The 27981-nt window shown below is 42.5% G+C and overlaps 1 protein-coding gene across 11 annotated transcripts in view; it reads left to right on the top strand.

Moving 5' to 3' along the window:
* Nucleotides 1–1248: 1248 nt before the first annotated feature.
* Nucleotides 1249–27981, top strand: part of gabra2a (gamma-aminobutyric acid type A receptor subunit alpha2a) — a 499051-nt gene continuing 472318 nt past the window's right edge. For 3 of the 11 annotated variants that reach the window (XM_072496701.1, XM_072496691.1, XM_072496702.1), the window contains exons 1-2: nt 1251–1951; nt 2571–2658. In XM_072496701.1, the coding sequence (XP_072352802.1) occupies nt 2579–2658 (80 nt within the window). In that variant the 5' untranslated portion in view covers nt 1251–1951; nt 2571–2578. Of the gene's footprint in view, nt 1952–1997; nt 2412–2447; nt 2467–2570; nt 2659–27981 lie in introns of those variants that run through there. The other 8 variants (XM_072496697.1, XM_072496698.1, XM_072496699.1 and 5 more) reach the window with 7 other exon arrangements.

Below are 27981 nucleotides of genomic sequence, written 5' to 3'. Positions count from 1 at the left end.
ACAAAGTGATAAATACATCTAATATTCATACAGCAGTGCTAGCTAACCCAGGAATACAAAAAGACGCGGAATATGTAAGTGTTGTAATAACAGTTAACGCGTTCACAATCTTTGTTCTCTTCTGCAGTTTCTCTGTCTTCCTTGTCAAGGGAGGCTGTGAAAATACAGGCATTTAATTATTCATGGCAAGTGTACATAGGCAGAATTTAAATGACTGATCCGTATAACTTGAAGTGCTTTATACTGGTGTTAAGTGCTGTAAATCAGATTAGAAAGTAGGTTAAAAAAGCAGCGAACATTTTATTGATTAGCACGTTTTGCATATCAGGTTACTAGTTATAAATGCCAAGTTATTTCATTGTCATTCATGCTTTCCGCACAAGACAACATCAAGCAGATAAATGTTCGGTCATAATCAGCGGCGTAAATACGGACAAATATATTATCAGAATTATAATCTGACATAAAATATACTCATAAATATCAAACAAGCACATATTAGTGACAGTAAACGATTACAACAACGATTCTATTCAGGTTTGTAAACAATCTACAAATTAAAACACATAAGTTGCCTGTTAAAGTATTTTTAAATATGGAAGAAAAATCAAGATATTATAAGTAAATGAAGTGACAGCTGCAACGGAAACGATCAAAGGGGTCCTTGGAAAACCAGAAAGGGAACGCTGAGAATAGGAACAGAGTGACAGCGATTGAAAGGAATACTAAAACGATCAGATTGACACCTTCCTTTCTGTAGTGTGTTTGCGGATGTACGGAGCAGACACCAGAAGCACATCTGCATCTTGGAGCACACATTGTATTTACATTTGAAAATGCACACAATAGGCTGATGATAGCATAACACCGCCAAATCCAGCATACCGCTGCACAACGGCAACAATTGTACCGACAGATAATGGAAGAAATATTAGTACCTAATCTCATTTTAACAGTGGGAGAGGCAGTGAAGCAATTAAACACGAGCACAGTTCACATGGGCTTTCATATGGGGTGGAGGAGAAGGTGTGTTTAATTGGCGTGTGAAGGGGGGGGCTGTACGTGGGGGTGGGCGCGTTTAGCTGGCGTGTCTGTGTTGATGTGGTTGGGAAGTTGTGTTTGGGGCGGGTTATGCGATTGGGTGATTTATGTGAGTGGGTGGGTGTGTTTAGTTGGGTTGAGTGTTTTTATGTGGGTGGTTTATGTGGGTCTGTGTATGTGGGTGGGTGCATTTAGTTGGATTGGGTGTCTTATGTGAGTGGGTGGTTTATATGGTTGGGACGCTGTGTTTAGTTGAAACGGGTGCCTGATGTGGTAGATTAATTTGTGTGGATGCATTTAGTTGGATAGGTGGATGTGTTTAGTTGGAGTGGGTAGGTAGTGTAAGTGGGTGGGTGTGTTTAATTGAAGTGAATGGCTTCTGTGGTAGGTGGTTTATGTGGGTACGAGTATTTAGTTGGGGTAGGTGGGTGTGTTTAGCTGGGGCGAGTTGTTTATATGGGTGGGTACATGTTTCACTGGGGTGGGCTGGGGGATAAGTGTTCATGTTGTTATGGTTGGCAGGCGCTAGGACCCGGAGGCGTGCTGGAGATGGTGGAGCTTTCGAATGGCCCGGGACCTGTGTCTGAGAGCCGCTCCTCCAGCAATTTGACGCAGGTTATGGATAGTGGACGGTCATCACTCGGGTGCCACTATAGATCAGCATAAATTAGCGTTGCCGGAGGTTGTGTCAGCAGAGAGGGGCGCGCTCCCGGATGCGCGCGGCCCCGAGCCGGTGTGGCGCGTGCATTTGGCTGTCGCCCGCTGCAGCTGCAGTATCGCACTCGGAGCAAGCCAACTTTCCCGGCTCAGGGCTTTTCCTCTTGTGTCAGCGGACTGCAGCCGCCCAACACTTCAGCGGGAGGCTTGGAGAGCCCCTCCTCCACGTCCCCCGCCCCCCTCGGGCACCCAGGTGAGAGTTGCGAGCGCCCCGGTCCTCGGCTGGCAGCAGCCACTGGCTGCTTCCCTCACTGAGGAATCCCGCAAAAGATCTCGGGGAGAACTATCTCACCCTCCGCCTTGCGCTCGCCCAGTTGCACACTTGGGCTCGTGTTTTGAGGCAAATAATATGCTGGCTGCAATCATTCTTAGCTTTTGCATCGCGCCCTGTGTAGGATTTGTAAACCCGGGCTGTTTGATTGCAATTGGGCAGATGTGTAATTCTCTCCTAAAGTCGCTAATCTTGCAACGGCTTTATTCCACCCGTTCCTCTAAAATAATGTGAAATACTTAAAAACATCACTTTGCATATGTAAATATATATGTAATGTAAACATCTGATTTTAAAATATACGCTTTTAATTATTCTGAATGCTTGACTTCGGCGACAGAAAAATGCCATCGTACTTTGTGGATCATAGAGCTGAATTATGGTAAAACAGACTTTCATAGAAGACTCTGTTACAGCAATTAGCGTTCCATACTGAAGTCAGTGACAACTCATCAGCGTGATTCCGACACTTGTAGAGGTTTATGTAGTCTTGCTTTTTTCCTTATTCTTTACCTGTGCTGTTTAACTTTTTTTTTTAAAGGAACAGCCATGAAGAGAAATCTGACCATGAATACATTTCTGTCGTCAGCTCTTATTAGTCTGGCGTTGGTGGTCTCCTGGCTAGCAGGGTGAGTAGAGGAATGATGAATATTAAATCTTTTCACCTATGGCTTCCTGCTAACCTTTATAAACTTCGGTTGTACCAAGTAAGAGGGAACGTGCCCAGCTTCAGATTTAAGCAATTCATAAAATACGTGTGTAGTGTTTCCATCTTGGCCACTTCAGTCAGAAGCTGGAATAAATTATTGTTTTAAATGCATTCTTTGTTCACTGGAACTGTGTGTTTTCCTCAATCCAAACTGCCTTTTCGAAAAGGGAAAGAAAAATGTCAATGTAACTAGGTGTATGGCCACACAAATGTCGTACCTGCATTTCTTCATGGGGCATAATATGCTTTAAATAAAAGCTATTGATCGAGTTAACCAAAAGTGGCACTGAAATCTGAAAAGTAGGGAGATGGATATAGTTCTCTGAATTACTAAGGTACGTTTCTCTGTCAAGAGGAAATGGCCAATTATGTGGCATGCATTTGTAAAGCAAGGATAAAGCTCGTTCATACATAGGCATACAATAGAATTGTTAATTGTAATGTCCTGTACTAAATGTGTAATAGACTTAATTGTTTATGTTTCAACAAAACTAGAAAATATTGGAGGATTTGAGGCAAAAGGCTTTGTTAAACAGCTGCCATGTTGAAATTTCTCAATTTCAAAATGGCTGGTGTGAATAAAGCTTGTGGTTATTTATTTGAAGGAAATGGAGAAAAGTACATTTTAATTGGGTGGAATTTGGTAAATATTCAGGTGTTAAAACTATGGTTTATGAAAAATTGATCATTTAATTTTAGTGCTCACTTTGAGAAACAAAAAGCCGCTTCTCATTTAAAACCTCTAGGTGGTGTCAGCACACAACTTCAGTAAAAAAGAGCCATTGTTGCTGCCTGAATGAGCAAGGGTTTTATTGTTTAAAACTGTGAAAACGGACTGCTTGGCTGTAGGTATTTGGGGGGGGGGGGAAATGTATGCTTAGTCTAATCATATCAATAGAATAGTGCATTAGTATTATAAACTATGTCTTGTATTTATTGGAACTCTTTCGAGGGTCAACTAGAATGACATGTGATGCTACCAACTAGTGTTGATGTTTTAGCATAGGCTGAGCAGTAGGAGTTCAAGTTAAACAAGGTTAGTCAGTTTTAAGGTGAGTTAAAAAAATTCCAAACATTGTTGGTCAAATTATTAACAATTGATAAAAAAACCTGTGCTAAAATATGATGTTTTAAAACTTACCTCGTCAGCCAGATATAAATGAAACAATCTCCAGATCACTATTTTAAAATTAATGAGGGAAGAATTTTTGTCTTGGGGATTGTTATTAAATGATTTCCTCTAATTGGCATTTCTAGCATAAGCAGAATTTTCTGGAGGAATAAAGGTCAGAGTGAATTGTCTGCTCAACTAAACTTTTCTCCTTCGTTTGATTTGAGCAGCACAATTTTTGTGACTTCTCGTATACCATTGAAAATGTTTGTTTCCGTCAATGAGAATGGCATGGCTGATCATTTTTACGAGAGGCAATAAGGTAGGGATATCCTGTTATGACCCACGTGGGGTCCACGTGCCATGGCAATGTAGGTCACTCTGTTTTATTTACACTTGTTTTTGTTATCCTCAATTTTGTCTGTTTTAATCTAAGTGAGCTACGCTTACTGCTGCTTCCTCATTGATGGATAAATCCTAAATCAGAGACCCAAAGTAAGTTAGTACATGGAGCTTGAGAAATTTAACAATTTTACTAAACATTGATGAAACTACACATGGGGGTTGTGAGCCTCCAAGGTATGTACCTAATCTAGAACATTGCTGCAAATAAAATACAACTGCTTACTATAATCTTGTACAATCATAACATTTATAATTTTCATTGCTAATTGACAGCATATGTGGTTAGTGGTTTTTCAAATACAACGCTTTCAATAGGAATATCCATTCAGAATGTCAGATAGCTATGTATCATAGTCATAGATATATTTTCTCTATAGCATATATAAATAATTCGCACACCAGCTGTGGAATTGTGAAATAAAAATAGAAAGTGCTTTTAATGCATAGCGGGTCAATCCACAGCTAAATGTGAAAGACAGGTTAATTCTTTGCTTGGGATGCTATGTCAGAACTGATGCAGAAGAATCCTGCTAGATTTCTTACAGTGGCAGAATTTTTGATATACTTGCATATCACAATTAGCAGTCCGAATTACTGGTGACATTTAAGTCTGTTAAATGTGCATCAGGACTAGTTGATGCTATGAGGTTTTCACTCGCCATTATTGTTTTAAAAGTAAAATAGAATAGGACTGTGTGCAGAATTCAGTTATGTTGAATATTATGCAAAAAAAACGTAATTTTGCTTTGTTGCTGAGCCCCATCAATAGTTTTTAAAATTAATTTTTCCTATAATATGTACTGTAATGGTGATTGTAATATAAGACTAATACATTACAAAGCATAATCAAGATATGCTGATGTAAAAGTCAAAATCATTGTTTTGTGGAACTCTGCTGTAGTTGTTCATGCCCGACATACGCCATCCACCCACTGAACTTTGTGGGCGAAGCAAGCCTGTGTTTTGGCACATACTGGTGCTATGCCAAGCAGCACGGTAGCATTGTGGATAGCACAATTGCTTCACAGCTCCAAGGTCCCAAGTTCGATTCCGGCTTGGGTCACTGTGCGGAGTCTGCGCATCCTCCCCGTGTGTGCGTGGGTTTCCTCCGGGTGCTCCGGTTTCCTCCCACAGTCCAAAGATGTGCAGGTTAGGTGGATTGGCCATGATAAATTGCCCTTAGTGTCCAAAATTGCCCTTCGTGTTGGGTGGGGTTACTGGGTTATGGGGATAGGGTGGAGGTGTGGATCTTGAGTAGGGTGCTCTTTCGAAGAGCCAGTGCAGACTTGATGGGCTGAATGGCCTCCTGCACTGTAAATTCTATGAAACCTATGAATTATTTTTCCGTTTAGAGTCTTTTTTTTGTTACATACAGCTGTAAAAAGATGTATTCAACATAATCAATACAAACAATATGTTACAAATAATCCAGAAGCATTCATCATTGTTATATTTTGCTAGGTATTCATTATTTTCTTTGCATGCAGTAGATCCATCAGCAGCAGCCCAGAATTAAAACCTTGAAGTACTCAATAGTGTCCATTTATATGATGTGGCAAAATTGGCTTAATATCAAGAATTTAAATAAATTGTACGAGTACATTTTCAGTTTCCAGTTAAAACATTTGCAAAGTTAGAATTTACCATTTAACTTTTAATTGTAATTGATGTGTCAAGAAGAATTATTGACACATGTTGGTCGATGGAATTTTCTGGAAGTCATGCACTCACTACTGAATGTCACTGAGCAATGAGAAAAGAGTAATGCTGTTAAGTGTATATGACACCTGGTGCCCTTCTTTCAATCTGGCTTTGAAATAAATCATTTCCTTTTGGTGGATTGATAGGTGGTGAACCACAAGTATCGAAAGTCAAAGCAAATTCTCATTTGTCAAGATGATTGCGTTCATTGGTGACAATTTATCTGATTAGATTATTTTGAGCCCTTCAAAAAAAATAGATGTCGATCATTTTACTTGCATTAGTATCTCAAATGCATCTTGGAAGTGCGTGTTATAGATTCAACTGATATCAAACAAAAACAATTTGCAATTATATAGCAAACTTGCTGGATGATTTCATGTTGACTTCTTTCTTATGCACGTTATTATGACAAAATAATGAGATTTGAAAATATTGGGTCAAAATTACAAAAAGCATACCTGTAAACCATCTTCAGTGTGTTTAGCTAACAGAATAGCATGATAACCTTGGGCAGCATTGTGGCTTAACAGCGCCAAGGTCCCAGGTTTGATTCCCCACTGGGTCACTGTGCAGAGTCTGCACGTTCTCCCCGTGTCTGCGTGGGTTTCCTCCGGTTTACTCCCACAGTCCAAAGATGTGCAGTTAGGTGGATTGGCCAGGCTAAAATTGCCCTTGGTGTCCAAAAAGGTTAGGAGGAGTTATTGGGTTATGGGGATAGGGCGGAAGTGAGGTGCTCCGGTTTTCTCCCACAGTCCAAAGGTGTGCAGGTTAGGTGGATTGGCCATGCTAAAATTGCCGTTGGTGTCCAAAAAGGTGAGGAGGGGTTATTGGGTTATGGGGATAGGGTGGAAGTGAGGGCTTAAGTGGGTCGGTGCAGACTCTATGGGCCGAATGGCCTCCTTCTGCACTGTATGTTCTATGTATCTATGTTATTGTCACAAGTAGGCTTACATTAACACTGCAATTATAGTAATGAGTGTGAGCTATTGGGGGCTGTAGGGGTATAATCCAGCCTATTGTTTTGTAGTTTTCATTAAAAAAAAAACACAATTCATTTTTTGGATATGATCCAAAAGTCCCAGAAACCAAACACAATTCATTTTTTGGATATGATCCAAAAGTCCCAGAAACCATATTATGCTTTCCTCAAATGATATTTTGCATATTAATCACCATAAAGAAGTAGGCGTAATAATTTCTGAGAACTGCTGAATGTAAACGACATGCTGGTTTCCAAAATTCTGCTCAATAACAGTTTTTGACTTATTCACACAAATAAAACAGGTAGCCCTGGGTGGCACGGTAGCACAGTGGTTAGCAATGTTGCTTCACAGCACCAGGGTCCCAGGTTCGATTCCTGGCTTGGGTCACTGTCTGTGCGGAGTCTGCATGTTGTTCCCGTGTCTGTGTGGGTTTCCTCCCACAGCCCAAAGATGTGTAAGTTAGATGAATTGGGCATAATAAATTGCTCTTAGTGTCCAAAAAAGGTTGAGTGGGGTTACGGGGATAGGGTGGAGGTGTGGGCTTAAGTAGAGTGTTCTTTCCAAGAGCCAGTGCAGACTTGATGGGCTGAATGGCCTCCTCCTGCACTGTAAATTGTAAATTCTATGATAATTCAAGACCAAATTGGGCAGAGCTTTTTCTTTGTAATTCCAATTGGTAAATAATCTAACATTTTATAGAATGGTGTTGGTTAGCTCAGTTGACTGGACAGCTGGTTCATAATGCAGAGTTACTCCAACAGCATTGGTTCAGTTTCTGTACTCGCTGAGGTTATTCATGAAGGTCCCACCTTCTCAAGCTTGCTTCTCCCCTGAAGTATGGTGAGTCCCAGGTTAAATCGCCACCAGTCAGTTATCTTTCTCAAAGGGGAAAGCAGCTTATGATCTTCTGGGTCCATGGCAAATTTTACATCCTGTGCTCTAAATGTCAAATTCTTACTTTGTAGCTTTTTCAATGTTGCTCAGTTGGTACTAATTTAACATCACATTTACAATGTCAAAATGAAATAGTCATAAAGTATCAGAAGTTCACTGGCCTGTAAATATTGGATGCCTGCCAGTGAATTATAATAATCTGTGATGAAGGGAAAAAAGTTTTACTTTTAAAGTTTATTATGACATTTAAACTTGTTCGTTTACTATCTCATCAGTACCTGAATAGAAACCATTGCAGAGCTATGGGGAAAAGGGTGGAAGAGTGGGACGTGTTCAGCTTCAGCAGGCACGGACACCCTGGGGCCTCCTGTGCTGGGCCTGCATCCCTGTCCTAACCATTCTAACACTAACATAGATCCTGTAGTGTCAACGGAATTTATTCACATGGGCTTGTTCAAATGGACATTAGCTATGAGGAGCGGTTGAATAAACTTGGTTTGTTCTCACTGGAACGAAGGAGGTTGAGGGGAGACCTGATAGAGGTCTACAAAATTATGAGGGGCATAGACCGAGTGGATAGTCAGAGGCTTTTCCCCAGGGTAGAGGGGTCAATTACTAGGGGGCATAGGTTTAAGGTGAGAGGGGCAAGGTTTAGAGTAGATGTACGAGGCAAGTTTTTTTTACGCAGAGGGTAGTGGGTGCCTGGAACTCGCTACCGGAGGAGGTGGTGGAAGCAGGGACGATAGTGACATTTAAGGGGCATCTTGACAAATACATGAATAGGATGGGAATAGAGGGATACGGACCCAGGAAGTGTAGAAGATTGTAGTTTAGTCGGGCAGCATGGTCGGCACGGGCTTGGAGGGCCGAAGGGCCTGTTCCTGTGCTGTACATTTCTTTGTTCTTTGACATGCCCTAAATTAATACAGGCACACAGAATACTAGAACACTGAAATTCCATGATCTAAAGGACCGGGTGAAGGCGTGGGTTTAAGTAGGGTGCACTTTCCAAGGGCCGGTGCAGACTCTATGGGCCGAATGGCCTCCTTCTGCATTGTAAATTCTATGACCGAAAATACTGTAAAAGGTCAGCAGTTCTGGCAGCATCAGTGGAGAGAAAAAAAGTGAAACTTTATGGGCTGGATTCTTCCACCCTGCCCGCCACAAGAATGTCACGGGTGAGAGGCAGCCAATGGAGAGCTCCTTGACCTTGGGTGGGATTCTCCAGTCGCCGGGCGGACGTGGCCAGAGAATCCTGCCCTACGAGTCCCAATATTACTCTTCTTCGAAGAAAGACTGAAATTAATGTTAGCCCTGTTACTCTCCACCGGTGCTGTTGGGCCTTTTTCTTCCCCCTATTTTTATTTCAGCTTGCTAACATCCACAATTCTGTTGTTTTGATTTTACTGAAAATCTATGCGTTGTGATCCAACTAATTGAACCATGTAATTATACCTTGCACTTGTTTGTTCAGAAATTTCAAGAATAACCAAAGAATACATGTAAAGTAACTGAAATAATGGGCCCAATTTTCCGAGGAGGGCAATCACCATCGGATTGCCAGTCCATTCCCAACTTTTCTGCGTTACAAGGGAGCTCTGCATTTCTGGCTGGTCTTCCAATCCAGGCTTCTTCAGAAATGTTGAGCGGTCTTCCATTGAACTGTTTCATGTCATGGCATTAGGTCATCTGGAGAAGGGAAGAGACCCTTTCTCCCCCCCCCCCCCCCCATTTTTGTAAGGCCTTAGATGCCAAATGCTGGTAAGTGTGCATGAAAACACTGAAAACTTATGGAATTTTAAACCGCTTTTCAGTGTGTAGGTGAATGTGGGTGCATGGTAGGTGTGAAAGTGGATGAGGTGGTGGCAGTTGGGTAAGGCGGGTAGGTCAGTGATCGAGAGGGTGGTCGGGGTTAGTGGAGTCTGGGTGGGAGAGTTGGGTGGTGGGAGTTATAGTCTAGAGTTACAAGATGTTAGACTAGGATTTTTCTGTCTACTGCTTCCTGTGTTACTGGCCAGGTAAGTAAGTTGGAACTGTCCGAAGACTCTGAGTTAGTGTCGGATACTTTTTTTTTTGAGGGTATGAGACTTTTTTGGAAGGTCCCAGGAACAAAGGAATTCCCATCAGAAGTTCAAACTTCCCAAACAATTTCCATGGAGTTAGTTTTTCGGGATTTCTGAGGGGTCCGAAAGCACATCTTGTGGAGCTCGTCCGGTTTCCGACAAGCTGGAGACTGGAAGATCTGGGCTAATATTAACACCCTGGTCTTCCTTCTACATGTCTGTGCTGGACACTTCCTGCATTCAGAACTGTAACAATGGTGAGCACAAGTGTTCAGTAAAAGTAGACCTCTAAATATAAGCTGGTTATCTATGGAAAAACTGACAAATGTAACCATCACACAAATAGGGAATGTGTATGATGCTTTTTACACACAGAATCGATGAATGCAGTGAAACGCAGGACTTCGTAACCAAATGTTGATGCAAGCATCAGATCCAGTGTTATGGTCCTTTTGTATAAGAGGTTGTACGGCACATCCACCATTATTTATGAAAGAACTATAGACCAGTGAGCCTTACTTCTGTTGTGGGCAAAATCTTGGAAAGGTTTATAAGAGATAGGATGTATAATCATCTGGAAAGGAATAATTTGATTAGAGATAGTCAACACGGTTTTGTGAAGGGTAGGTCGTGCCTCACAAACCTTATTGAGTTCTTTGAGAAGGTGACCAAACAGGTGGATGACGGTAAAGCAGTTGATGTGGTGTATATGGATTTCAGTAAAGCGTTTGATGAGGTTCCCCACGGTAGGCTACTGCAGAAAATATAGAGCCATGGGATTCAGGGTGATTTAGCAGTTTGGATCAGAAATTGGCTAGCTGGAAGAAGACAAAGGGTGGTGGTTGATGGGAAATGTTCAGACTGGAGTCCAGTTACTAGTGGTGTACCACAAGGATCTGTTTTGGGGCCACTGCTGTTTGTCATTTTTATAAATTACCTGGAGGAGGGCGTAGAAGGATGGATGAGTAAATTTGCAGATGACACTAAAGTCGGTGGAGTTGTGGACAGTGCGGAAGGATGTTACAAGTTTCAGAGGGACATAGATAAGGTGCAACGCTGGGCTGAGAGGTGGCAAATGGAGTTTAATGCAGAAAAGTGTGAGGTGATTCATTTTGGAAGGAATAACAGGAAGACCGAGTACTGGGCTAATGGTAAGATTCTTGGCAGTGTGGATGAGCAGAGGGATCTCGGTGTCCATGTACATAGATCCCTGAAAGTTGCCACCCAGGTTGAGAGGGTTGTTAAGGCATATGGTGTGTTAGTTTTTATTGGTAGAGGGATTGAGTTTTGGAGCCATGAGATCATGTTGCAGCTGTACAAAACTCTGGTGCGGCCGCATTTGGGGTATTGCGTGCAATTCTGGTCGCCGCATTATAGGAAGGATGTGGAAGCATTGGAAAGGGTGTAGAGGAGATTTAGCAGAATGTTGCCTGGTATGGAGGGAAGATCTTATGAGGAAAGGCTGAGGGACTTGAGGCTGTTTTCGTTAGAAAGAAGAAGGTTAAGAGGTGACTTAATTGAGGCATACAAGATGATCAGAGGATTGGATAGGGTGGACAGTGAGAGCCATTTTCCTCGGATGGTGATGTCTAGCACGAGGGAACATAGCTTTAAATTGAGGGGAGATAGATATAGGACAGATGTCAGAGGTAGGTTCTTTACTCCGAGAGTAGTAAGGGTGTGGAATGCCCTGCCTGCAACAGTAGTGGACTCGCCAACACTAAGGGCATTCAAATGGTCTTTGGATAGACATATGGACGATAAAGGAATAGTGTAGATGGGCTTTAGAGTGGTTTCACAGGTTGGTGCAACATCGAGGGCTGAAGGGCCTGTACTGCGCTGTAATGTTCTAACTGGAATCCTTGATGAAAAGCAGTATTGTTTTGAGCCCAGCTGTGTTGCTGAGGCTTCGCTGCTTGCATAGGATGTTCCAGTCTATCAGAGAATATCTCAAAATTCATGAGCCATCATTTGATGATGACAGTTCTGTGTGGACTCGGCAAATAGTTGAAAATTTCCTTTGTAATTTGAAGGTGTGACTGACCAGGATTGCCTGACACTATGGTGGGCCCATAATATATTTCCGACAGGTCTATAAGGCAAAATAAAAATGATTTGTACCTTTAATTTGGTATGAAAACTTGCCTTCGTGGTTGTTTGCATTTGTCTCAAGCTATCGACTGGCACATTAGTTTGTGGTTTTTGACATTTTACAGTAGGTCTTTTGTTATAATGCAGTATTTGTTGGGTATGTTTTGTGCTGTTGGTAGGATTACTGAGTTCGAACGTTATACAATTTCTTTTAAACTACGCATTTTCATTTGTACCAAGCTATCACTATGAAATCTTTTGGGATTGCATTGTGCAATGATTCAGCATGTGTTACTATATTGACTATGGAGTACGCTCAAGAATCCAACTATACAAAATGAGCTATGACATTACATATGACTAATTCAAAGAAGGCTTACCTTTTGTCTAAGGGAGGTTTGACTGCTGTGGAAAAGAAAATGTATTGCTTTATTCCCCTGTTAATTGTTCATCTTTGTTAGTGCACCATTTCAGATATTCTAGTGGGCTAATTCCAATCCATAATGGGTCCAACAATTTTTTTTATATAATGCATGTTGCTTGTGTTTCGCATTGTGCATGGATAATGATAAACTAAGAATATCATCAGTAGTTGGTTAGATAGAAAATACCACTAATTTTCATCTGTTTTCATATTAAATTAATCAAACAATTGCACCATTTTTTGGTCTCTTGCTTTTTTTGAACTTTTGCATTGCCAGGTTTTCTAATGATGCTTATCCAGTTTACTCGCATTATGACCAGGACACATTTCACACGGGAAAAAAAAGCCAAAAATGGCAACCCAGTATTAATACTGTGAGAGGACTTGCTTTATAACCCATTGTGTGCCTCCATCCAGGCTTTACTTGCATTTTGCATTTGTTCTGGATTCTTCTTAAAAAAAAAAAAATTTAGAGTGCCCAATTATTTTTTTGCAATTTAGTATCGCCAATCCACCTAACCTGCACATCTTTGGGTTGTTGAGGTGAGACCCACACAGACAAGTGACCCGGGGCCGGGATCGCACCCGGGTCCTCGGCACCGTAGGCAGCACTGCTAACCACTGCGCCGCCCAATGGATTCTTCTTTCATAATGAAAGAAGATAATTTACCAGAGGATAATTTTGGTTCAGTACATAATTACAAAAAAGACATGCATTGCCTGCATTTTATCAGCACTCTTTGGGTTTCAGAAAGTATAGGATCTATTTTTGTCTTTGTGAAAGATAATATATAATGTTAAGATGTCTCAAAAGTGTTTTAACAACCAGTGAATTAACTTGCAGTACACGGGGCTAGATTCTCCGCTTCTCCAGCCACATGTTTCTTGGTGGTGCACTGCTCGTTGGCTCTTCTGCTGCTTGTCAATGGGATTTCCCATGGAAACTCCCCACGGCAGAGGTCCGCTGCTGGCGGAAAAAGTGAATTGCAGCAGCCAGAGAATTCTGGCCACTGAGCAGATCACCCATCTGTTGAAGAGTGCTTCTGACTTGCATTCCTTTGAAATCCATTGGGTGCTATGAATGGCGATCAGGGAAAATCATAGTTATTAGTAGTCTCTGTCACTAATGATTTTCCAAAAGTTGCTGTCAGTAATTTTACACTTTCCCAGAGGGTGTGCTGGTGAGTCAACCCGAGACTCAAATCAGCGGCTTGTCAATTGAATTGATGAGAATGCCACTCTTGTGCTGTTAATTTTGCTGTGAAATTGTAAAAACTCTTTAAAGTCTGTTGAATGAGGTATAATTGGGTTCACCCTCCCCGAAGAACTAATTTTATATTTGTGGAATGTCAAATTTCACCATAATAATCCACATGTTTAATTTTCAAAGTTTGTTCACTATTTTAGCTTCTATATTATTCCAATCATTGTCATTCATTCTGCTACCTGAAAATTTTTAATTTTAAATGTGAAGGATACTAAGTGTTTTCAACTTCCTACTTTGCTGTGTGTGAATACTTCAGTGTGATTGGCTCCTTCCCGCTTGCTGGCATCACAAACTGCTACATGCTGAGCTATCCCCTTGACCTGGCTGACACCAGATTTAAACTGCTTTTGGGAAATTAGGAAACTGCTACAGCGATCACTAGATCTGTGGGCAGCTTTCTTTGAGGTCAGCAAGGAGTGCCATCACCTTCTACCACTGATCATAACACTCTGGAGCAATGAAAACAATCCTATACATTTTTGTGAGGGTGTCTGTATTTGTAAGTTTTATTGATTTTCTCTTTGTTTAGGTATATATCCAACATGTTTTGTCTTTCCAAATGATTTCACCATGAGTGATTATTGCATCCATTCATTAAATCAAATGAAGGATGACCCATCCATAGAAAATGCCTTCGAAAACAATGGCATATCATCTAATTCTTTTTCTGTTAGATTAAATTTCCCGAATGCGCTTTTCAATGTTGGCAGACTTTGTTTATGCTTTTTTTCTTTATCAGAATTGCTGCTTTCTTACAAGTAAGCAATGTAATTCTGGAAACACACTAATCGGTCTTTGCATTTACATTGTGTCAAACTATCTATTTTGCTGGGGAATGCTTGACTCTTATCATTTATAACTGGCAAAACCAAATAGAACAACAATTTTTTTGCCATTGAATATTTACAGTGATGAAGTGTTAGAAATTGCTTTGCAAAAAGTCTTGAAATTGGTTAGTCCTTTAAACTACATCCAGATTTAAAGGACATTTACTTAAATAATTGGTTGATAGAAATGAGTACAACATCAGTATCGGTGATCAGTTCTAACACCTGAACAAAGAACAATACAGCACAGGAACAGGCCCTTCGGCCCTCCAAGCCTGTACCGGACATGATACCAACCTTTACCAAACCCTCAGCACTTGTGCCGTATTCCTCTATACCCATCCTATCCACGTGTTGTCAAGATGCCTTTGAACGCCGTCATTAATGTATCTGCTTCCACAACCTCCTCTGGCAACACGTTCCAGGCACTCGCCACTCTCTGCATGGAAAAACCTGCCTCGCACATCTCCTCTAAACCTTGCCCCATGGACCTTAAACCTATGCCCCCTGGTGACTGACCCCTCCACCCTGGGACAGAGTGCCTGCCCATCCATTCTATCCATGCCCCTCATAATCTTGTAAACCTCCAAGTCACCCCTCAACCTCCGTCTTTCAGCCTCTCCACATAGCTAACACTCTCCAGACCAGGCAACATCCTGGTAAACCCTCTCCAAAGCCTCCACATCCTTCTGGTAGGGTGGCAACCACAGTTTTAAGAATTTTCTTTCCCAAGTACCTTTTAAATAAATTAGTACTTCAAAGTTACAGCATACTTCTGAGAAGCCAGTTCTATTAGAAATACCATTAGAAAATGACCAGAGACAAAATTAATTTTCACCTCTTCAAGCCTTCAAGCGTTATCTTATAAATGTCTCAATTTTTGAAAAAGTGAGCTGACTTCTTTGGAACAAAGAAACACATTTGAATAAGTTTAAAATTTGGCCTACTACCAATATTTTGCTGCTACTCTCTGCAGTCCTGGGAGTATTTATTGAAAATTTTCTTAAACAAAGTATTTAGAATTTAGCGAGATGGAAAAATCTGGGATGTTTTGGCAGCAAGATTACTTGTTGATTCTGGGGCAAACACTCTTGTTTCAGAATGACCTCCTGGAGAGCCTAAATCTTGATATGGGCATAATGTTCTGACCATTTTATCCTGCCGTGCTTTGTTTTGTTTTTATCATTTCCACAGGCAATGTGTAACACTTTGTCGCTGTGTATTTATTATTGTCAATAGACCAGCCACTGAAGTTTTTAAATGACACGCTACATGTTAGTGATTTATTTCAGGGAGCTACAGGCCGCAATCTACCAGCTGCATTATGCCCGAAAGGCAGTGCAGGCGCAACGTGGCTGGTGGATGCTAGAAGATCCCTCTTCCAGGATCTACCCAGCTCGCATGATCTAATGCGATCTCGCGAGCTGTTGCAATGTGAATCCTGCCCATTGTGGATGGATCATCTTCTGCAAATCTGCATATTAGTGAGGCAGTTATTTACAATTCATTCTGAGATTGGCAGTGCATGAGCCATTTATTTGAACCGTCATGATTTAAAGCATATCATGCATTTTAATAAATCACACCATGTTTGGGCATAGTTGGTAATTCAGGTTATTCATAAGGATATAGGGAGGTGTGATGTAAATATCAACAGTCTCTTGGGTATATATAATTGGCTTCTAGAAATATTTTCCTTTTTAACAATGTAATGAGATATAAAACCTTTTTGCTTTTTAAAATCCTTGTACAGAGCAGTTGTTGTCACTTCACTCCCCTCCACTGCAGTGAGACCTGGACATTGTATTGGTGACACATGTTCGAGAAATTCCACGGGCAATGTCTCTGCCTCACATTCTGAATTCCGTGGCAGGACCATTGAACACGCACAAGTACCCTTCATGAAACCAGGTCTACAAGCATTCGGGCAGGATTTCTGCAAAATTAACTTTGATGGACTGGACAGCGTGTCCGGAGGGCTGAAAATTGCCTCCCCTGCCAGGTCCTGTTTTCTCAACTTAACTGGCCGGTGCTCCTGGGAGGATAAAGGGAACATTACAAAGATAAAGACTCTTCTTGAAGTGAGCAAGCACTGACATTTTCTGACTGTGGAGCTTGTTACCAATCGCTCAAAATGGTTTCCAGCAGCATCATGCTTTGAGTCAAACACAACACTCTGAATGATGAGGCCCGGAAGGAAAGAAAAGAAAGTAAATCTTGCACTCTACATTCCACTACCTCATGGGACATCTGCCCATGTACTTCAGGTTGAGAATTGGCATATTCGGTCACATGAAGGTCCATGACCGAAACTCTCAACCCTGAGCAGACATCATAGAATCATAGAATTTACATTGCAGAAGGAGGCCATTCAGCCCATCGAGTCTGCACCGGCCCTTGGAAAGAGCGCCCCACGCCTCCACCCTATCCCCGTAACCCCACCCAAACTTTTGGACACAAGGGCAATTTAGAATGGCCACTTCACCTAACCTGCACATCTTTGGACTGTCGGAGGAAACTCAAGCACACACAGGGAGAATGTGCAGACTCCACACATACAGTGGCCCAAGCTGGGAATCGAACCTGGGACCCTGGAGTTGTGAAGCAACTGTGCTAACCACTATGCTACCGTGCTGCCCTGGTTTGGAGGGACAGCTGGTGATACGCAAAATATTATGCTGCATATTAAATAGCACACTTGAGTAACTTTTACAGAAAATGAATCCAAGTAAACTTACTTTTCATGTACAGTTTGAATTTTGCAGCACAAGTAGTAATTGAGCTTTAGTCCCTGCAGCTGTATCTCAGATGAGCAGAAAAATGATTATTGAACCAGTCTGAAAAATGTTCTGAGGTTGTAAACCCTTTTTAAGAAACAATGATGCGGCAGCTGGCTGGCAATGTGTGCTGGACAACCACTTGACAATGCCCACAAGGGCATACACCTGAATTTTTACAATCCTCTGAGGTGGGGGGAAAGAGCATGACATTGCAAGGACGGGTTTCCCACTCTGCGATCTACGGTTCTAGCAGGACTATCTACATGCTAAACATTGGAATTAGCATGCTACAGACAGCTCTGCTTGATTCCACCACTAACAGATGCAGAGTAGCAGCAACATGTACCATCTACACAATGCACTACAGGATTTCACCATGGCCAACATCTAGGAGGACAAAGATACCTGGGAACACCACCACCTAGAGATTCCCCTGCAAGTCGCATGCCACAGCGCAAAGGTCCCAGGTTCGATTCCCGCTTGGGTTACTATCTGTGCGGAGGCTGCACATTCTCCCCGTGTCTGCGTGGATTTACTCCGGGTGTTCCGGTTTCCTCCCACAAGTCCCAAAAGACGTGCTTGTTCGGTGATTTGGACATTCAAATTCTCCCTTGGTGTCCCCAGGACAGGCGCCGCCGAGTGTGGCGGCTTGGGGTTTTTCACAGTAACTTCATTGCACTGTTAAATGTAAGCCTACTTGTGACGATAAAGATTATTATCCTGACTCTCGCAGTTCCTTCACTGGCACTGTGGGTGTACCTATACCTTGGACTGCAGCGGTTCAAGAAAACAGCCTGCCACTACTTTCTCAAGGGCAACTAGGGATGGACAATAGATTCTGGCCGAACCAGCAATGCCACATCAGTGAATTAAAAAAAGTCAGATCAAAGCTCTATTGCCTTGTCAATATGGCTGTATAGTTAAGCTATTGATGGGAAATCTGCCATTGTTACGTGGTCTGGCCTACATGTGATTCCAGATCCACTGCAATGTGCTCCCTCAAGCACAATTTAGGATAGGCAGTAAATGCTGGCCCAGCTGGCAAATCCTACGTCCTATTGGAAAAACAAACTGCCATTTACAGGGGTTATCAAATTTAGCCCCAGTAAGTCTCCTCTTCTTCTTTGGCAGTCTCTCAGGGTCCAGGATGACCTTTTCTTCCACTCTGTGGGGTGTGGGGGGAAAGGTGTTCTGCAGTTGTCCGGTTCTCGGTCTAATAGGTCTATGGAAATATTGTCAATCTTTTTCTCTTTGTGAACAATCCTTAATTAGTGAAATTTAACAGACCAAAATCCAGATGCCACATGTGTATCAATCGTTGGTGTAGAGTTTTTGTGCAGTCCGATGCAATATCAGATTATGCTTGTAATAATGCTGCTTTTGTACAAGTATTTACATTTGCACATAATACTTGTCATTTAGGACTAGTTTATTTTAAGCTTTGTACCAACAGCTATCCAATATATTTTATTTAGCTTTATTTTACAGGCCTGGCTGCGGAGATAACTGGTATTTCTGCATGCTTTATGCAGCCAATTAAGTACTTTTTGAAAAATAGTTATTGTTGTCATACAGAAAACATGACAGCCAATTTGTACACATCAGAAGTTCCAAAAACAGCAATGTGATTTTAAGTGCAGGATAATCTATTTTAGTGTTGGTTGTGATAATTGTTGTGCGAGACCAGAGGTGCTACTCTGCTTCTTCAAATAGTGCTGCAGGATCTCTTACATTCACCGACGAGGACAGACTGGGAATTTGGTTTGAAATCTTGTCCAACAGACATCACTTCTGATGGAACGTCACTTAAACCTTTTATATTGTGTGTGGGTTCTGACTCGGCAGTCAGTGAAGATCCCTCCCACCCGGCTTACTCACGCTTCCAACTTCTTCCATTGGGCAGGAGATACAGAAGTCTGAGAACACGCACAAACAGACTCAAAAGCAGCTTCTTCCCCACTGTCACCAGACTCCTAAATGACCCTCTTATGGACTGACTTCACTAACACTACACTCTGTATGCTTCATCCGGTGCCAGTGCTTATGTAGTTACATTGTATATGTTGTGTTGCCCTATTATGTATTTTCTTTTATTCCCTTTTCTTCTCATGTACTTAATGATCTGTTGAGCTGCTCGCAGAAAAATACTTTTCACTGTACCTCGGTACACGTGACAATAAACCAATCCAATCCAGTGTTACTCCTGATTCCGTATGTGGAATTAGTTTTGAGACCTAAGTGCGGTGATGGGCAGCTCCGGCGTCACCTTTCCCATTGGCCAGAATAACAGGATCCTGCACCAGGTTCTGACTTGGAACTTCATTAATTCTGCACAGACAAATTCCCCACCAAATCTCCTGGCGGCCGCGAGCTGATTCATCCACCTGCTGTCAGCTGTTGGGTTTGAAGGTCCCGGTGCCATTTTTAAACACCAGTCCAGCATGCTTGTATCACTCTCGCCATACCACCTGCCTTCACCAGACCTTGCAAGATGTAAGCAACCCAGAGGGAAAAGGCTAGCAGCCTCAAGAAGATGTCTGCTCCTTGACTCATCCACCAATTGGACCTCTACCCACGGCATCTAGGGTCTTCATGCATCCTCTTCCAATAAACAATATGGTAATCCTATGACCCCCTTGATTGTGAGCTTTTCATGCACGTCTTCCCTCTGCCTTCCATTGTTCTCCTTCTTCCACCTCCTTGCTCCTCTGCCTGCCATCGTGAACCCTTGCTCTTCCTCTTCCACCACCTTCGGTGGAACTTCGGAACTTTGTTGCGGTGGTTGCATGAGTCCCACAGCACAGTGTTGGCCAGATAGATACTGGTGTGTGGCACCAGGGGGCAGGAGACCCCTGTACTCCCAAATGCCAGGCGCTGTACTGATCAGACTTGGTGACACAGGAGGGTCCGTGGGTCTAGCAGCATGGTGCTGTTCATGGAAACCAGCTTGGCATGGAGATAGGTTCCTGTCTTCCCTGGCAGAGCGGTGAACAGTGAATCAGGAACAATGCTGCACCTGTGGCAGAAAGGTTTTGTTGCACTCTCCTCAAAGTCTCTTGCGAACTGAGGACCGTCTTGTGCAGGCTACTCTTTGGAAATCAGGTTTTGGACCGATGTAATTTCATATTGGTGTGATGCAAGATTGGAAGGCCTGACACAGTATATAGGCGATGAGCTGTTTTTAATGGGCATTCATGAGATGCAAATAAAATTCGCGGCACATGACAGTGGGAAGACCGATCTGACATTGGGAGAATTACAACGCGATTTTACGCTGGTTTCTGACTTTTTGGCTCCTGCTGGATTCTCCGTTTCTGTCTGCCACTAAACCCGCCGTGGGCTCCTGGCATGGTCAAAAACCTTTTGAATTGGGAAATCAATTGTCAGTTACAAAATGTAAAGAGATTGTCAGCAAAAACTCAGTCAACTTGTGCCCGTGACTAAGAAGATCTGGAATAAACTTAACAATGTGATTAGTAAAATCAACCAGTCTTAAAGTGGAAGGGATGAAAATAGTGGCATTTCTTTGAATTCCAATTAGCTTTTCTAATTTGCTATATATTTTTAAAACTTTTTACTTGGATGAGGATATCCCAATAGATTTTGTTTACTTAGATGTTTAGCAGGTATTTGATAAGATATCACACACATGGCAGAATCTTGTCAAATCATTGGAATATTGCTGCAATAGATTAAGAATTGGCTACACTACCACAAGCCAAAGGTTTTTGTTGATGGCTGTGGACCTGCTTGGAAGTAGTTGCTAGATATGCTTCAGGGGTTGTTGCTTTATCAGAATAGTTGGGAGAATGGTTGCAGATGCAAAAATTGTGGTTATTAGGATTGAAAGAAAATTTCTGCAAGCAGATTATGATCTACGAAGAGATTGGGTAAAACACGGTATGTATTTTTGTTAAACGCAGTGTTATGCATTTGGGCACCAACTACATTTTCACATTATGTGGAACAGATTTGAAATGTTAGAGAAGAGCAATTTTATCCATAATTCACTGAAGTTCATAATGCTAAAGCCACAATCAAAGCAAGTACGGTTGTTTAGCGAGGCCTAAAAAGTCTAGTCTATTCACTTTTTTTTTTAAAGTGGAGACTTGACAGAGATTTGAGATAAAAGGTTATACAATCAAGTTATGTAAGGGGAGCAGAAGGTTTTCCCAGGGATAGTAGACCTGGACTCAGCCCCTCCCCGGTGTGCTAATTCTCCAAACCTTCAATAGAAAGCTGAACCAATACCTGGCTGGAACAGAGATCTCCCCAAATGTAGTATAATATAAGGCAATATAATCATTGCCGATGTGCTGTTCTGCTCTGGTTTATAATTGTATAAAGAGGCCCAAGAGGAATTTTCTTGATTTTGCCCCTCTAAATTGTTTTTGTTTTTTTAAACTCTCACCAAGGAGATTGCGTTGCTGCTGGTGGGTAATGAGTGACTAATTATGATACTTCACATTCTAAACTTTAAGGAGAAGGCTTGATGTATCAGGGAGTCGTCCTTCCCCATTTGTCATTTTTATATCTTCGAGTGAATCAAGTAAATAAAATGCCGACCTATTGAAATAAATGAATTTCTAGCTGACATAGTCAGTCACCACTAAATGAAAACAATGAACATTTATGGAGAATTAGATTATAACTGACACCTTTTACAAACAGTTGAGATAAATAAAACACTTGTGAATGTTGAATGATAAATTGGCATCTATCTATTAACACAATGTATATTTAAACAGAAGCTTGCAGTGAGCAGGAAGGCAACTGCAAGACTAGCTGGTGGACCTCATTTTGAAAGGTCTCTGCTAACACCGTGATCAGGACAAGTAAAGTTTGTAGGGAGGTTCCTCAGAAGGTTTGAGAATAGCAGATACTTGGTATGTATGTAATAATCCTATGCTATGTTCCGTATATTAGATTAAATTGTCTGTGTGCAGGTTACACACACATGCTTCATAGGTCATGTAAGGAGAACATTACCCATTTGAGAGTTGTGCTTTGACACTAATGATAGTTCATCTCCTCTCTTCACAGAGCATGGAGAATCCAGTGGTCATCAGGAGGAACATTCACAAATTATCATCACCAACACTTGCATCAGATGCAGATATTTTATCGTATTTAATTGTAAAATAGTGTAGGGTGAAGTACAATTGGCATCTAAAGTTGACTGGTGGCTAATAATGGGCAGCAGGTTTAGGCAGTATGTCCAGTGGCCCTCATGACTATCCTTGGGATGCAGAATCTAAGGAACTTGCTTTCCAACAAAAAATGTTAGAATGCATGGACAATATTGGCCAGGAATTCTTTTTTCATGCCTGAAGGAGTGTAAGATTTGAATAAGTGATTGTCGATACAACAGCCTGAAGCAGAACCAGGAACAACGCAAATACCAATTGTAATGGCAGCTATTTTGAATGACATAATGGGTGAAATAGCAGGAATGTCTTGCATAAATACTTCATAGCTGCTATGAATGTGTTTTGGAGTCTATCCAAGATATGGTCAAGGTCAGCTTCACCTTACTTGGACAATGCTTATATTATAGATGACCATCAAGATGGCATTCAAGGACCTTTTATAGAAGCCAACTAAGCCAACTATTGTATGTTTGAACACAGTAAGGCCATTATGAAGAAACTAATGAGTGGTGAAACACAGGAAAAATCAAGTAACAATAACTATCACCAGTGATTCTGTCTCCATATAAGTGACTGGATACCATGACCAGTCCCATTGACTACAGTGCAGGGAACCTGGAACTGTGGCACATACAACAGACTTCAAGTGGTGGATCTTCTGAATTCCAGGTATCTTGATCAGTTAGATCAGGAGCTAATCATCACATCTACTCCCTCCTCTTGAGGAAACTCCTAGGAATGGTGCCCAAGTGCTAATTTAAAATATATCAGTTTATTAAAGATTTGCACCTCATTCATCTATGCAATAAATAAAATTGTTACCTTACTCAATGTTTCAGTCCTTTATTGCGAAGAGAAGGGAGTCTTATTTTTCCAAAAGTCACAATCCGACTTCTCATGCAAGGGGAGATTTTCCTTGATTGCACCTGGAGTCAGGTCTCAATTGCAACTGCAAGTTGTATTGAGGCCATACATGGATGGTGGATTAGCGTAAACAACTGGAGTTAGGTCAGGGCCCAGTTTAAGCTGAGTTTTGTGAGGGTCACAAATCCAGCACGTGTTTGTAGAGTTGAAAGAAATAACTTTATTTACAATTACATATATACAGCAGTGGGAATACTTCACCACTGCTCTCTCCTCTCGAGCTGGTTCCACACTGGCCAGCTCTATTTATGCAGGTGATTGCCCCGCTCTCATTGGGGGAGCTTATACTAAGAGTGGGACATCCAATAGTCCTCAGCCAATAATCAGGCAGGTTATAACACTGAGTTGCAGCTAAAGACCGGTTGTAATGTTTCCAAGTTCATGGATGATCCAATATTAGGTGGGAATGTGTGTTGTGAGGAAGGAACAGATGTGCAGAATATTTCCTAAATGCCAAGAAATTATAAAGTGTCGATGTACAAAGGGATCTGTGTGTCCTTGTTCGTAAGTCACTGAAGGCTAACATGCAGGTGCAGCAAGCTATTGGGAAGGCTAATGGAATGTAGGCCTTTATTGCAAGAAGACTTAAGTACAGGAGTACTAAAGTCTTGCTTCAATTGTACAGGAGCTGGTTTGGACCGCACCTAGAGTGCTGTGTGCAGTTTTGGTCCTCTTTCCTCAAAGGATATTATTGCTATGGAGGGAGTGCAATGAAGGTTCACCAGACTTGTTCTGGGGATGGCGGAACTGTCTTATGAAGAGAGGTTGGGCCTGTATTCTCCAGAGTTTTGAAAAATAAGAGGTGATCTAATTGAAACCTACAAAATACTTAAATGAATAGACATGGTAGATGCAGGCTCCGCTTGACTAGGGAGTCTAGAATGCCACTTAGGACCAGGATGAGGAGAATTTTTTTTACATAGAGTTGTGAATATTTGGAATTCTCTACCGCAGAGGGCTGTGAAAGCTCAGTCATTGTGCATATTTAAAGCAGAGATTGATATGTTTCTGATTAACAATGACGTAAAGGGTTATGGGGAGAGAGTGTATGTTAAAGGCATTGAGGTTCCGATCAGCCATGATTGTATTAAATGGTGAAGCAGTCTTGACTGGCTGAATGGACTACTGTTCCCATGTTGGAGGATGTGGTCGCAGCTTCAGCTATTTTACCACAGCTGTTCGTGTTAGTGGAAATCTCGACATTTTTTCCTTTGGCATAAATCTGACTGTCCTGACTATATGAGCGAGAAACATAATTCTGTATATTTTTCTCCATGCAAAAATCTTCATTTTGTTCTTTGACGTTAATGAAAATATTTGGCAAGCAATGCATGCATTAATGTGTCTTTTTCACCAATTCTTCAACTTGTTTGAGGACCATTGGAGCCTTTGTGTCAAATGCATTTCTGTAAAGTTTTAAGGAGACTGTTTTACTACCAAGGTTTCAGAGGAATAGATGTGAGAAAGTTGAGTAGAAAATAATAATGGATTTTCAGTCTTGCTTGAAATAGATGACTGGAAATTAACAGTAATATCAAGAATTGCAGGTTAAGCGATATGGCTTTGAGGCGTATCCTGAAACAAATATGCTGAATTGTATGATGGAAGGCAGGACATGAGATGGGCATGTACATAAAGGTAAAGTGAATCTTAAACTGCCATGCAAAATAGATATTCTTTTTCCAAGATACTGGGGACAAGAAAGGTATAGTTGGGAAAACAGGCTCGGGGAGGGCAGAGGCCCTGAACCATGTTGCTGTTTTGACTGTTTTTCTATTGGTAACCACAGACTACTTGATTATCTTTGGAAAGAGCACAGGAGATATTATAGGGGTGAATTTCTGGAGGAGTTTTCCTAGTTGTGCAGTTCTCACTTTGGTGATAGAGCTGTGGAAACCTTCTACCACCCACCCACCCACACCGCCAAACAAAAATGCAGAACCTCCACTGAAAGGCACCCTGTACTAGCACATAACATATACTTGACCATTTGAGCATTTTATTGATATTGCACAAACTGATGAGAATTTTACATAATTTTATATCAACACGTGCTATAGGATATGACTTGTATGGTTTAGGCATCTATTTACATGCCTCTGCAAACTCACTGGACTTAATTAATGCCTTTGAAAGCCACCCAGGCAATTGGCTAAATTAATTGATCAATGCAGTTAATGGTTTCTTCTGAACAACTTCGCTACCCGTTGCAGCTCTTTCGCTCTCTGATTATATTTCACTTCTGCATTTAACAATAAGAATATTAATTGAGATAATCTTATAAGCATATTGTATGGTGGGTTGAAATGTGCACAATTTAAGCCAGAGGTGTACTGCCCTTCTATCAGTGAAGATAAAAATACTTCCCTGAAGCAGGCATGTGCCTCTCACCTATGCAAATAGAGGGTCAAAGAGCTAGTGGAAGCCACCTTGGAACCCAGGGCTGCCTGAACTGCTACAAGAAGGAAAGTGTTTTCTTCAGGTTTCAAAGAACCACAAAAGCCTGCGTATTTTTAAAAATAAGATGTGGACCTGGGTTCACTGCCGTGCTGTTACTGGGCTCCCCTTGGTGCTTCCCCCTCCCTGGACACTCTCGTCCCCTCTCTGTTACCATTGTCCTGATTGCTTCCATCCTCTCTGTCATTAGCCTCCCCTACTCTCCAAGCCACCAGCCTCACTCTTGTTCCCAGGGCTACTTGAAGGCCGCTGCCAGAATCTCCTGTATTGATATTTAAATCTATTTGAGAATGTACCTCCAGGCACAAACTGGATAGTTACACTATTTTAAGAGAACAATGTGCTTTCTTTTAATCTGTTCTAATCCGGGCCTGAGCTTTATCTTGCCAGCTAGTTTGAAAGTTCTTAATAAATTCATGTGTGCACTATTGGGGAATTTTATTGGAGACGATGGATTATTATTTTCCCTTTGTAAATGTACAGAAATTACTGAGTTTACACTAGATAAACAAAATAATGTTTTTGTCCACTGTGCAGACAGAAAAAATATATATGTTCGGAACGGGCAACTGAATCACGGAGACGTGATGAAAAGAGCTGCTCTTGACTTCAAGCCAGGCAGTATTTGACAGAGTGTGCCATCAAGGAGCCTTGGCAAAACATATTTGCAACTGGCAAGGTACAGTCTTTACTCAACCAACTTGTGCTTGCAAAACTCAAAACACAAGGTGGAATTCTCCCTGCCTTTGGTAGGTTTGGTGGGAGCGAAGAATGTAGCTGGAGCCAAAAGGTCAGAAGCCTGCATTGTAAAATCGCGTTGCAATTCTCCCAGTGGCGGGTTAATGCGGATCAGTCTTCCCTCTGGCAGATGTGTATTTCATGAATGCGCATTAAAAAAGCTGCCCGATGGAATCCCATCAGGCATTCCGGGCGGGATTCTGTGATCCTGAGGCTAAGTGTTGACGCCGTCGAAAACGCCGTCGTGTTTCTCGACGGCGTCAACACGGCCTCAGGATCAGCAATTCTGGCCCCTATAGGGGGCCAGCATGGCACTGGAGCGGTTCACGCTGCTCCAGCTGCTGATCCTGGCGTGAACTGGGCGGTGCGGGATCCGCGCATGCGCAGTGGCACCGGCGCCAACACGCACATGCGCAGTGGCACCGGCGCCAACACGCACATGCGCAGTGGCACCGGCGCCAACGTGCGCATGCGCAGTGGCTTCCTTCAATGCGACGACCTCGATGCAACATGGCGCAGGGCTACAGGGGCCGCGTGGAAGGAAGGAGGCCCCCAGCGAGAGAGGCCACATCGGAGGCCCCCAGACCACACCCCCCCCCGACCCACGCCGAGTTCCCGCCGGCTGAGAGCAGGTGTAGACGGCGCTGGCGGGACTCTGCTTTTTTACGACAGCCGCTCGACCCATCCCGGGCTGAGAATTGGCGGGCCGGCCGCAGAGAGCGGCCCCCGACCGGTGCCACACCAACCACGCCAATGGCGGCGATTTTCCGCTCTGCGGAGAATCGCGGGTGGCGTGGCGCCGGTCGTGGGGATTCTCCGTCCCGTCCCCGGGCTGAGAGAATCCCGGCCCCCCAATCTTGCATTATGCCAGCAAGATATTAAGTCAGTCTGAATCACGAGAAGAGTGGCGTGCACAAGGCTGCCCTCAGTTCACCAGGAACTTTTGAGGTGAGTGCAATAAAGCATTTCTGCCATAGTGCTGCACTGCCCCTAATGCGCTGTACACTGTTCTGCCAGGGCAGGCCGGTTCCTACCCTCAGTCTCTCTGCCGAGCTGATTTTCATGGACAGCACTGTGCTGCTAGACTCATGAATCTCCCTGTGTCATTGAGTTGGATCTGTACTGATTCTGGGGTTGGGGAGTATGGGGGTCTCCTTCCCCATGATGCTACACACCAGTGTTTATCTGGACAACATTGTGCTGCGGGACTCGTGCAGCCACCTCAGCAAAAGTGCAAAGTTTGACCGGGGATGGGATGCAAGGTGAGGCCTGGGGGTGGTGGGTTGCTGAAGACCAGGTGGGGCATTGTGGTAGGAGGGGTTGGGAAAGGCAAACACTAGGGGGGGCAATGTTGAGGGAGGACTGTGAAAGGAGGTTGGGGGGGGGGGGGGAAAGAGAAATGTATGGGCTCACTATGGCAGGGGG

This window comes from Scyliorhinus torazame, chromosome 3 (assembly GCF_047496885.1).
Source record: "Scyliorhinus torazame isolate Kashiwa2021f chromosome 3, sScyTor2.1, whole genome shotgun sequence".
NCBI lineage: Eukaryota > Metazoa > Chordata > Chondrichthyes > Carcharhiniformes > Scyliorhinidae > Scyliorhinus > Scyliorhinus torazame.
Note: the sequence above shows the minus strand (reverse complement) of the source record. Positions and strands in the feature narration are given on the sequence as shown.